Genomic DNA, 13285 nt, shown 5'->3' with positions numbered 1-13285 from the left:
GTTAGCCCAAACCCGTTGTATAGAGGGAATTTAGGTGATTCTTCTGGGCTGCGACACTTTGAGTTAGCCATTTTTTTCTTTCTCCATTGTTATTTTCGACCATTAAGCCACCAACAACGCAAACAGCCACTACCCTTACCTTCACAACTCCATCCCGCAAACACCGCTTCACCGCCATTCCCAAACGGCACCATAACCATCAAACCACCACCGAAAACCCTCCACCACCTTCGCCTCTCTCCTTCACAACCAACAACCGCACCACGTGTGAACACTGAACGTCGGGCTGTCTCGGGCCCGTTCGGCGATTGGTGCCGAACGCACTGAGCCGCGAGCGCGGATGGCGGCCTTTCCGAGGGGAAAATTCGGATCACAAATGCTTCACGCCCACTTCTCCTCCGTCCAATTGGTGAGCGCGGGGCGGCTTGGCCCCGCCTCCAAGTGTGTGTATGTGAAGTCCGTATATGCAAATTTTAGGACCAGGAGAGGTTCATGCCCATTTTTGCCCGACCAATGGCTGACCGGGGGGGGGGCGGCGTGGCCCCGCCTCCAATCGCGTTCTGATCCTAAAATTTGCATATTGGCTGCTCCTGCCGCCTATAAAAAGGCGAGTGCAGGGCGAATTAAAGAGAGTTGGGTTTTGGAGTTGCTTGGAGAGTGTCGTCGAGAGGTTGCTCTTGGGGGACAAGGAGCGTTGCGTTGGCGGAGTGGAGTCGAGTGCGCGCGGTGGAACTGCAAGAAAGGGAGCTCAGGTTCGAGGCAGGAAGGACGGCGGTCGGCAATGAGGTTGCGGTGTGGGGGATCGCTCGTCTCGTTGCGGGACCCAAGCCAGCCAGCCACTCCCCTCCCCCAGGGCATCAACAATTCCCCCTTTCCCCCGTGCTGAGATAGTGCAAAAAGGGGGCCCCGTTCCCCCCCCACTCCAAAGGTGGTGCCAACGAAACCCGCCAAGGAGCACGGAGTCGGGGCACAGCGGCGCGGCCACATTTGCGGCTTGACCGCCAACGCGTCACGAGTACGCGGATAAGACCTCCCCGGTCTCGCGGACCTGGCCGCTCCTCTCGGTCCTGCACACATTTGGCCTACGGGCCTCTTTTCCTCCTTGTCTATGAGGGTGGCTTCTTTCCTTTGCTTTTGTGTAAATGTGTGTTGGCGCCGTCTGTGAAGTAAAACTGTATAAGTGTTGCCGTGTGCGCGCGTAGTCTGTTTTCACTCTTACGTTTGCTTTATGTGTATTTTGATTCTGCATGGCTGTTTCTACGTGCTCTCCGTGTGCCGGGAAATAAAATCCTTGCTTGTTGAACTGTGCCCGTTTCGCTTTGTCTTTTCTCCATTGACTCTCCATCCTGCTTCATGTAAGGAGTTCGTAGTGGGTGCAACATCCCGGTAATTAATCTGAACCGTCCAGGTCGACACCGCTCGGTTATCCCGATAGTACGGAACGGGCCGCCCAAGCCGCTCGTGTCCGGAGTCAACCTGCGGCGAGGTACGATCGCCCGGTTTACCATCTGTGTGGGTACTTAGGTCGGTCGAGTTTGGCGAACAACCCTATCTCACGCGGGTGGCCGATTGGCACGATTGTGGTGAGGTCGAAAGGCCCAACCGTGACGAGCTCCCGGCGTTGGTCCGAGAGCGTCATGACAGAATTGTCCGTCCGGTGGGCGACGTGCCGCGATTCGAGTTACGCGGCCGTTCGCACGCCGGCGGGCGCGAATTCGCAACAATATCTTTCTTGCTCATGAAAATGAAGCATTACATTTGTGAAAAGATGGAACACAATGTGAGAAACTCATGATGAAAGAAAAGAAAACAATAAAATTGGTGTTGTCGAGTGACTTTGCAAGAGGTGGTCAATATTGGCTGGCATAATGGTGAGGTGAGGGAAATTGAACAATGCTAGTCAGTTTAACCTCTTCAACTTGCTTTGCAGTCAACTTCATATCTGTCGCATCACCATCTCCATCCATTGTCGGTTCGGTATCTTCTGCTTCCTCAGCCAGTTCCTCATCTCCCTGTCCATCCTGTTAAACACAGAGTTAACCTTTGTCTCCATCATTTCTTAAGGTTGTCCACACCCTCTCTCAGAATCCGTAGCATCTTGTACCACACAAGTACAAATTAAACATCCATTGTTGGCTTCTGATAATACATATAGTTGCAGGCTTCTCTATTTCTCTTTCCCTTTTCTCTCCAAAGCAAGTCATAAGACTCTACACTCCACATCTTAAACCCCTGCTCACCTCCCTGCTGCCTCCATCACCATCCACATCCATTGCTCTCGACACTTGCACTTTGCCGACTCGAGCTCCAGCCAATCGAATTTTGCGCAGAAGATGCTGAAAAAATCTTGGGGAAGCAAGAAGTGAGATTTAGCAAAACCAATGAGAACTGGTTAGATTTCACCAGCTGCCTGTTTTTTTAAGCATAACACAAACTATAATGCAAAAAATGGTCATATACACTACACATATGCAAAGAAGGCAAACAAAATTAATTTTATTTAAGAAAGAAATGAGGAAGGAAAGAAAATAGAAAGGAGGATTAGTGGGGGGATTGGAGTAACTCAGGAGGAGGAAGCACAAAGGAAACTCGATAATTCAAATAATTTCATGAGAGACTGAATGGTGAACAATGGAATTAGTAGGAATCGTTTTTGCTGGAGTCATCACTTCTACTGAACAGCACCCCGCAATCAACACCCAAATCAACTCGCTTATGCAACTTCACTGCACAGAACGCTCTGCTCAGAGCTTCCACAAATGACAGCGAGGGACATACAAACAGAAAAGTGAACACAAAGAAAAAGGTCGCTTTCCTTTGCAAAAGTTCTGCCAAAGTACTTGATAGAAATTAAGATCAAGTTGCAAGGTGTTATCGCAAGAGGATGGCAATGGATAGACATCACCAAGGCATTTCCATGATGGAGCCGTGTACCAAACTTACTTTTATCCATTGACATATATTTGCCTTGTAGTTTTTTTGCACTTTTTGGATGTGCCATCATTGTACAAATCTACAGCTGCATGGAATCTGCTAAAATAAATAAAGAAAGATGTCGTGCAGAGCACGATACTTGCGATATCGCTAAAACAAATTTGACCTTAAAAATAATTTGTGCTTGAATCCAATGACCAAATATGCAACTTCTCTTCAAATTTCAAGTCAATCAGATGAAAATTGAGGATTTTAGAAATTTGAGAAAGTTGTTGATGTTTGGCCTATGTTGACCTTTTAACCTCAAAAACAAGGCTTCTTGCTTATGATGAACTCTACCATGTGGTGAAGTTTTGTGAAGATTGGTTTAAAATTGTGATCTGTGGGCAATTGACAAACAAACAAATACACACACACAGAATAACACACAAGAACAACCAATATACAGTACTTGCAAAATTCGAATAAAGCAAATCGGGGTCTCAACAAACAGGAAGTTTTTTCCAGTTTTCATGCAACAATGCTAGTTTTTATTGAATTGCTGCAAGTGTTTTTAGGAAGGTGAATGTGTGCCACATCTCAGAGGTATGAGCTTTTATTCAATGGCAATCGAGTGCCAAGTGTGGAACAATCATGCTGGGCAGGCCAAGCTGGCAAAAGAGTTCATTGAACCTTGCTTTAGTATCCAGCCCCATAAAAATGAACTGTACATCAAGAGAAACATTACCTCAACCGTAATGCCAAATCCTTCAGCATTTTTACTTTCTCAAAATTTGGTGTGGACATATTTGTGATTGCTTTGCTTGTTAAACAAAGCCATCCTGTCACCAAGGAATGAAGAACTACAAATTCTCATACGTAATGTTCATACTATCTCACACATAGCAATACATGTTATGGTTAGGGTTAGCAATACATTTATGCTCAGGTTAGCTTTGTGACGTGGCAATGGAGTTAATTTTCAAGTTAGGACTATATTTGTGCTGAGGTTTGCCTTGTTACTGAGACACAAAGTAAATGTTGGCAAAGGAGAAAGCAAAAACTGGACTGGACAGTCATCTTAGCCTTCACCCGAAGTTATTGTAAGGACCTGCCCGTGTAGTGTCAACAAAGTAGCCAATGCAATGATTAAGTGAGTTATTATTTGGCAGTGATACGAAAGAGAAATTGCACTACAGTGTGGTATGTATAAAGCTTTCATCCTCAGTCTGATGTAGTACTGCTCTCCCCTCTGGGCTGGTGCTCCCGCTTCACACCTTTCTCGGCTTCACGCTGTGAAAACCAAGGCATTTAGGGTCATTGGTATCTCCTACGGTGAGGCTGAGTCTTTGGGTCTCACTCTCTCAATGCAGGCAGGTCGGTGGTCTTTCTGTCTACAGTCTCCTCTCTGGCCTTTCCATCCTGTTCTTATTGTGATCTGCCCCCCCCCCGACCAACATATTTCTGCAGGGTGCTCAAGGTCTGCCAACAACCCCCTCCAGGTAAAACTACCAAAATCAAGAATCACTGCTCACCTCCACTCTTTCATTCCTCTTTTTCCCACCTCGGGAACAAACTCCCACACTCTTTTCAATCCCACTCTCCCTTACAAGTCTTCAAAATAACCGTTCACCACCATCTCTTACCTTCCCCCATCCAAAACCACGATCTTTTCTACTCCCACGAATCCACCCTAAACCCACCTCCTTCAAGTTCTCTGCTTTCCTTCCTGAAAGTCCCTGTGGTGTCCATTTTTTTTCCCCATGTTTGCGCCCCATCCCTCTCCCTTCCACAGAGCTCATAATGTCTGTTCCTCACTGTTTTGTGCTTCCCTCTCCAGCCCCTCTGTTGTACGTTGTGTGAGTTAACTCTTATATGAGCCTCGATATTGTTTACAAAAAAAAAAAAAAAGAGTCAACTGTTATGCAGTACAGTGGTGTATGAGGGTAAATGCAGTCCTCCACTGAGGTTTGTTCTGTTTACCATCCTGCTTAATCCTTTGAATGACGACAGCTACACTCAAGGAATGTTCAGTATTTGCATTCAAATTAGCTATTCTTTATTACCAGTCAATGTAGAAAAGAATAATGTAGCTTTTCTTTATTACCAGTCAATGTATAAAAGGACAGTCGCTTTTCTTTATTACCAGTCAATGTAGAAAAGAACAATGTCGCTTTTCTTCATTGCCAGTCAATGTAGTAAAGGACAATGTAGCTTTTCTTTACTACCAGTCATTGTAGAATAGAACAATGAAGCTTTTATTTAATACCAGTCAATGTAGAAAAGAACAATGTAGCTTTTCTTTATTACCAGTCAATGTAGAAAAGAACAATGTAGCTTTTCTTCAATACCAGTCAATGTAGAAAAGAACAATGTAGCTTTTCTTTAATATCAGTCAATGTAGAAAAGAACAATGTTGCTTTTCTTTATTATCAGTCAATGTAGAAAAGAACAATGTAGCTTTTCTTTTTACCAGTTAATGTAGAAAAGGACAATGTCGCTTTTCTTTATTACTAGTCAATGTGGAAAAGAACAATGTAGCTTTTCTTTATTATCAGTCAATGTAGAAAAGGACAATGTCACTTTTCTTTACTACCTGTCATTGTAGAATAGAACAATGTAGCTTTTATTTAATACCAGTCAATGTAGAAAAGAACAATATAGCTTTTCTTTTTTATCAGTCAATGTAGAAAAGGAAAATGAAGCTTTTCTTTATTACCACTCAATGTAGAAAAGAACAATGTAGCTTTTCTTTTTACCAGTCAATGTAGAAAAGGACAATGTAGCTTTTCCTTATTGCCACTCAATGTAGAAAAGAACAATGTAACTTTTCTTTATTCCCAGTCAATGTAGAAAACAACAATGTAGCATTTCTTTATAACCAGTCAATGTAGAAAAGAACAATGTTGCTTTTCTATATTATCAGTCAATGTAGAAAACAACAATGTAGCTTTTCTTTATTACCAGTCAATGTAGAAAAGAACAATGTAGCTTTTCTTTATTACCAATGTAGAAAAGAACAATGTCGCGTTTCTTTATTACCAGTCAATGCAGAAAAGAACAATGTCGCTTTATTTATTACCAGTCAATGTTGTAGGACCCTTTGACTTAATCTTTTTCAAAAATAAACACAGTACTATCTTTAAAATCCACATCAAATTATGGTTAAGTACAATTGAGGAAGAGTTTTATAATTACGTGATGGCAAAGGCAGCGCTTCACCTTAAGTGCCATTCACTTATATAGAGCTCCATTGTAATAATGTTCAATATGCTATTTTGTCATTTTGACACACTAAGCATGCTCCAGCATTGGTACTCTGATTAAGTGACGAAAGGATAGGTGGAGGCACCTGTTGTTGGGTTTCGGGTTTTTTCAATTAGTAGGCCCAATTTTTAATGGTACCTAAGAATTTCTTAAACCCTCAGGAGTACGAAACCACCATTTCGGGGTTTTTTATTTTCTTCCTGAATTCCCAATTTCCGAGCTGTATCAATATCCGAGCTGTATCTTGGATCCAGCTGGGGCTTTCGGAATGAAATTTTGCATCAATAATGAGAATAAAAGGTATGTGGGGTTGATAATTTTTGACTTTGACCTAATTTTAAGGTCATGACTTGATTATACAAAGTTTCACTTTTTTTTTACTGCAACTTGACTGAGATTTGTTTGAACATAACGAAATTACCCTCTCCAGACCACCTGGAGTAAGATGCATTTTGCTTTATTTACATCAGATGGAAAACTAGAGTAATTCGACTGGGTGCAGTCTCCGCTCTCCCGCACAAACACTTGAGTATTGACATATTTGACCCTTGACCTTTATCATATCTGGGCCAAAATCTAATCAGTTAATTGCCCTGTCTAACTTTACCTTTGTACCAAGTTTGATGAAATTCTGTCCAATATTTGAGTTAGGGTGTAAACAGTAAAATTTCAGTTTGCCCTTGACCTTTGACCCTTGACCTTTATCACATCTGGCCCAAAATCTAATCACTTAATTGCCTTGTCTTACTTTACCTTTTTACCAAGTTTGATGAAATTCTACAATTTGCTTCTTGAGTTATCGCGTAAACGAAAATCCAGATGGACGGACGGACAACCCGGAAACACAATGCCTCCGGCACCCTTGGTGTGGAGGCATAAAAGTATATAACCCTCTGGGTTGAAGGTCAAACGGTGGTCCGAAAAAAAAGTTTTTTTTTTGTCATCGCTCAAGTTTGCCAATGTGAAATCTTAAAGACCACTTGGCCTTCCAATATGTTCTTTCAACATAATAGTGGAACTGCACTGAAGTTGTGCACCTGATATTTGATTTATGTGCTTGACCTACTTTTTCTGGATTATGACCGAATTAGACAAAAAAATCAATTTAAAAAAAACCCTTTTTGATCATAACTTGAATAATTTTCCTCTGATTTTCATAATGTTGAGTTTTATGAATCGATTGTAAACAGTGACACTTTTTCTTAATTTACACTCAATTCCTAAGGCCAAAAAAAAAAAAATGTTGCATTGGCGTAACCCGCCCGACCCTAAAAATTCCGCCGACCCTACATTTTTTTGCTATCGATTTCAAGTATCTTGTTGATTGCGATCGCGATCGCAAAAACTCGGAAGTGTTTCGGACAGAACCCGCCGACAAAAAGGGTGGTACTCGAGCCGGGGGAGATTTTGGGAGGGATTTATTAGGATTTATTAAATTTTTGGATTTATTATCCAAAATTTTGGGATTTATTAGGAAAAAAAAAAAAGATCCCGACCGACCTACCCTATTTTTCAGTGACCCGTTACGCCAATGCAACATTTTTTTTTTTTTTGGCCTAATGTTGAAGATCAAGGTCATGCACCAGTCCCCAGTTATCAACCATCCATACTAGCAAACTTTTCTACTGCCATTAGACCCTCACCTAACTCTACTTTCTTACTTGCAGGTAAAAAAGGAACTTCATGTCCACGTGAATGATAACAAAATGAAAACATGGACACAGCCAGTTTAATGTCGAGGTCTAGACACTTGACTCGATGATGTCTCAGTCCTCAAACGGCAGTCACTTGTGCGAGTTAAATTGATATATTTTTGAATGTGCAAGAAATATGAACAAGTTCCTCTTTTAAGTAAAAGCCATTTGTCCTCGAATGTACAAGTTCCTCAATTGGTTTAAAAACAGTTTCGGCCTCAAACTTCTTTTGCATCAAGGCACGTGACAATCCTCTCTTCCTGCAACATACAGCTCCAACGCTCTTACACAAACATGGAATTGTTCACAGCAAATACACGAAGAAACAAACCTCCTCTCCAAGTAGTGCAGGAGGATATGGGGAGTAATTGGAGGAGGAAGGTGTGACCGTGAGAGTGGATGAAAGGTTATTTTGATCAACTTCTTGTTTTCTTGAACCTTGTCAATGGTGAAACCTGCCCAAACGTCCAACTTTTCAAGTACCTGAAGGGAAAACTTTAATCAGTGCATCAGTCTAAAGTTAAATGATATTGAAAACGAAAACCACCGTGTTTGACTCTTTTAAATAAAAAGAATCTAGACTCATGGATGAGCAAAATGACAAAGGGTAGCAGGTTCAAAAACTACAAACTGGTATGGGGGGGGAGGGGTGATGGATATACACAAGGAGGAAAAGAGGAATAACATACAACTGAGCAACAATGGCCCAGATAGGAACAGAATGAGAAAGAATCAGCATTTGCAGAAGAGTTCTGGTTCTTCACTTCTGGTTCTGGGTTTGGAGCGACGAGAAGTCTCCTTCCGGGCTCCCTGCTGACGTTCTCAAAGTTAAGTTTCTGGTCGTTATTTGTCCCGTTTTAACTGTTTAATTTTCTCACCTACATGTTCTGTGTGTTCCTCGTTCGGTTTTGTTTCAAAAATCGTGCTATTTTGTGAGTATTTTTGTTGACGTTCTTACCTGGTGTTTGAGGCCTAGGCCTTGGCCTAGGCTTGAGGCCTACCGGTTCCACTCGGTGTTCGATCGTTTTTTTTTTTTTGTGTTTGTTTTTTTTGTTTTTTCTCCCCATTACCTTCAATTTCTATCCTCCCCATTACCTTCAATTTTCATCCTCCCCACTTTCCAAACATCTCCCATTCTCCCAACTAATCTCTTTCTTATCTCAAAAAAATAAAATAAAATAAAAAAATACCCAACAACAACAACACGCTCACCTTCTCCCGATTCTGCTTCTTCGTCTTCCTCTTAACTTCCTCCTCGTCTTCTTCCTCGATTTTTTTCTACACTTCCATGACCTAATCTGTTGAACTCTCAAACATTAATATTAAGAACAAAAACGATCTTATAATGCTTCATCTTCCTCTCTCACACATGTGGTACTCTTTACTGTTTCACAATGCACTACTCTTCTGCTATTTTAACAGACTGCTCTCATTTCGAGCTCTCCTTCATTCCTTGCCTAAAAAATCCAACTATTACAGCGCTTCTTCTCTCCATTCTCTGAATTCGCTTTCATTGCATCCATCAAGAATTGTGTTAAATCGCATCTCTGACTTAAAACTTTTAAAAACCACAGTTTGCCATGGATGTTCGCTTTCCATCAACCATTCCTTTTTTCCAACTTCAGTGCCAACTCACCCCTCACTCTCACTCTCAAAGCAACCATCCCACTCTTCTCCCTCCAAGCCTCCCTCTCACCTCTCTCAAAAATTCTCCCCCTCACCTTTCTCCCACCTTTCATCCCCCTCACTCATCCTTCTCAAAGTTGCCCCCCTCTCATCCACCAAGCTGCCTCTCTCCACTGCCCCCTCACCTCCATCTCTTCACTCCACCTCCTCAAATCCTCAACTGCCTTCTTCCTTGTCTCTTGTCCCCTCTCTCCCCCAGCACCACAGAGCCTTTTCTCCTCCTCATTCGGCCCCTCCCCTCGCTATTCTGCAATACCCCACACTCTTTCAACAACCCTCCTTACCTCCCCCCCCTCGTCCCTTGTCCTACTCTCCCCCTCCCCCTCCACCTCCTGCACCCAAAGCCTCCTCCCCTACCTCTTCATTAAAAGTGTGGACCTCAAATATCCGGGGCCTTCGCTCAAACCTTTCAGATCTTTCCATACAGGTTGCCACTGACAAACCTGACATTATCTGCCTAACAGAAACTTTCCTCTCCCAAGACGTGTCTGACTCCCAAGTATCTCTCCCCGGTTACTCCCTCTTACGGTATGACAGACCTGAGCCTCGTCCTGGTGGAGGTGTTGCTCTTGTGCTGTATCACGTGAATGGGTTTTCGTATATCATGCCTCGCCCGCTAGGGGTGGCAGGAATGTACTTCCGGACGCGCAATAAAGCGGAGTTGATGCTGGCACGCTTGCTTCTCGTGTTCCACTGCACCTCGTACACTCTAGTTGGCTGACGAGGATGATTGAAAACGGACATATGCCCGTTTTCGTCGGAGACGACTTTGAATTGTTTTTGGAGCAATTGGGATGCTATTTCCATGCGAATGATGTGGTCAACGAGAGCAAACAGAAGTCGATCTTGCTCGCTTCGCTTTCGCCGGAGCATTATCGACTGCTGAGTAATTTGGTGGCGCCGGACAGGCCCCGTGATGACGGGCTGTCGTTTCGGGACATTGTGGAGAGGATGAAAGCACACATGGCGCCGGAGAAGTCATTACAACTCGCTCAATACCAGTTCGATCGCCTCGCGAAAGGGGCAGAGGAACGCGTCGCTGATTTTGTGGTGCGGATTAAGCATTCTTCCATGGCATGCAAGTTCACGGCGGGGGAGCGGCCAGCGCGGCTCAGAGATCGTTTTATCGCTGGTTTACAAGATGCGAAGATGGTTTCGGCGGTTCTACGGCTGAAGGGTGAAGCCATTACATTCGACTCGGCGGTCAGCACGGCTACAGCGGTCGAGCAGACTCGCGGGGATGTTCGATCCATCACCGGCCATGCGGGGTCGCGACTACCCCGGGACGCACGCACGACCTTCGGTGCGGGTCGGACATCGCCGCGCGGCCGCACGTGCGGCGAGGTGACCCCGCGGACGTGTTTGGGATGCGGAGGTCGACACCTGCACCGTGCGTGCCCGTATAAAGGCACCATGTGTTTGAATTGTCACAAGGTGGGTCATCTGAAGCGTGTGTGCCGTGGGGCGCCGGCCACCGTTTGGGTCATGGACGGCGATGTGCGAGGCGACCCGGGGCGGAACCAGCGGCCATTGATGGGCCTGTTTTCAATTGGCCCGGCGGCGGCGCGCCCGATGAAGGTGGAAGTCGAAGTGAACAAAACGCCGATCACGTTCCAGGTCGATACGGGAGCGGCTGTGTCGATCATTGGCGAACAGACCGCGCGTAGACTCAACGGCCTGAAGCTTATCAGGTCCAACCTCACACTGTTCACGTACACCCGCGAGAAGATAACGCCAATCGGGATGGCAGACGTGTCTGTGCGGTACCAAGGCCAGGTCGCCACGCTTCGGGTGTACGTCGTGCGGGGGAGGGGACCGTCACTCCTCGGCCGAGATTGGCTGGCCCGCATCAGGCTAGACTAGGCTGCAGTTCACCTTGTGCAACCCATGCCGAGCCGGTGGGAGGATCAGTTGGAGAAGATTCTTCAAAGACATCAAGGTTTGTTTTGCGACGACCTTGGGAAACTCAAGGGCATGGAGGCAAAACTCTTCCTGAAGGAGGGGGTGGTTCCTCGTTTTTGTAAACCACGTCCGGTGCCGTATGCCCTGCGGGACAAGGTCAAGGGTGAACTGGGTAGGCTGGAGGCCTGTGGAGTGATCGAACGGGTGTCGTACTCAGATTGGGCCACCCCGGTTGTCACGGTGCTGAAACGGAATGGAGACGTCCGATTGTGCAGGGACTTCAAATCCACGGTTAACCCGGGGCTCAGCGTGGAGCAATATCCACTGCCGTCAATCGATGAAATATATGCGCGATTGGCGGGGAGTCAATACTTCACATAGCTAGACCTGCGTGATGCATATTTTCACCTGCCGATGGATCCCGGGAGTAGCGAGCTTTTGGCAATCAACACGTGTCAAGGACTCTATCGATATACCCGACTCTGTTTTGGGATTGCTTCGGCCCCAGCCTTGTGGCAGAAAGCCATGGATCAGGTTTGCATTGGCCTGCCGGCTCAGACCTACCTGGACGATGTGCTCATTGCAGGGAAAACGGCGGACGAGCACCTGGCGAACATTGCCCAAGTGCTGACAAAGCGAGAAGCGTGCGGCCTGCGCTTGAACAGGGACAAGTGCGCGTTCTTCAAGCAGCGCTTGGAATACCTCGGGCACATCATCATGCCAGAGGGGCTGTTGAAAGGTCTTCGGAAGGTGGAAGCGATTCAACACATGCCACCGCCTCGCGACAAGACGCAGCTGCGCTCGTTCATTGGTATGGCCCAGTATTACCAAAGGTTCGTGCGAGGGCTCAGCTCACAACTTGCGCTGTTAACACGGTTGCTCAGGAAGGACGAGCACTGGGCTTGGGGGCCTGCACACCAGGCGTCGTTCGACCACGTCAAGCGGCTGCTCACAGAGGATACGGTCCTCGTGCACTACGAGCCTGCGTGTCCGCTCCTATTGGCATGCGACAGCTCTGCATATGGTATTGGGGCAGTGCTCTCCCACAGGATGGACGATGGTTCCGAGCGGCCTGTTTTTTTTGCATCCCGGACCCTATCCGCAGCAGAGCGGGGATATGCCCAGATCGAGCGCGAGGCTCTCACCCTCGTCTGGGGTGTGCGGAGGTTTCATCAATACCTGCTGGGGCGTCATTTCACTTTGCAGACGGATCACAAACCGCTTCAATTCATCCTGAGACCCGAACGCGGGGTGCCGGTGGTAGCGGCCGCGCGAATACAGCGGTGGTGTCTGTTTCTTGGTGCTTACGATTATGATATTCAGTTCCGAAGCACCGAGAAGCATGCTAACTGCGACGGGCTCTCACGCTTGCCGTGTGCGGAGGTTCCAGCTGCGTCTGAGTCGGCCGACCGGGTCGATGTGTTCGCGCTGGGCCAGGTCCAAAGCGGGCCGGTCACGGCCAGACAGGTCGCGGTGGAATCGGCTCGTGATCCGGTGCTCGCCCGTGTCGTCCAGGCGATTTCTACAGGGAATTGGAGCGATCTGCCTTCGACACCGGCATTTCAACCTTTCACGTCACGCACATCGGAGCTGTCGTTGGTCCAACGGTGCGTTATGTGGGGAATGAGGACGGTGATTCCACCGAAGTTCAGGCAGCGGTGTTTGGAAGAACTGCATGTCAGTCACCTTGGCGTCGTGAAGACCAAGAGTCTTGCTCGTAGCCTGTTGTGGTGGCCGGGGTTGGACAAAGACATTGAGCAGTTGGTTAAGCGTTGCGCCACGTGCCAAAAAGATGCTGATAACCCGCGTCGAGCTTCGGGACT

The 13285-nt window shown here is 46.2% G+C and overlaps 1 protein-coding gene across 1 annotated transcript in view; it reads right to left on the bottom strand.

Moving 5' to 3' along the window:
* Positions 1 to 13285, bottom strand: part of POLR1A (RNA polymerase I subunit A) — a 149987-nt gene that overhangs the window by 32127 nt on the left and 104575 nt on the right. The window contains exons 27-29 of the mRNA XM_085869794.1: positions 8206 to 8357; positions 2241 to 2346; positions 1911 to 2021 (exon numbers count right to left, since the gene is read on the bottom strand). Coding sequence (XP_085725920.1) covers positions 1911 to 2021; positions 2241 to 2346; positions 8206 to 8357 — 369 coding nt within the window. The remainder of the gene's footprint in view (positions 1 to 1910; positions 2022 to 2240; positions 2347 to 8205; positions 8358 to 13285) is intronic.

This window comes from Eptatretus burgeri, chromosome 2, assembly GCF_056783735.1.
Source record: "Eptatretus burgeri isolate ZD-2024b chromosome 2, Ebu_testis_v1, whole genome shotgun sequence".
In the NCBI taxonomy this organism is placed as follows: Eukaryota; Metazoa; Chordata; class Myxini; order Myxiniformes; family Myxinidae; genus Eptatretus; species Eptatretus burgeri.
Note: the sequence above shows the minus strand (reverse complement) of the source record. Positions and strands in the feature narration are given on the sequence as shown.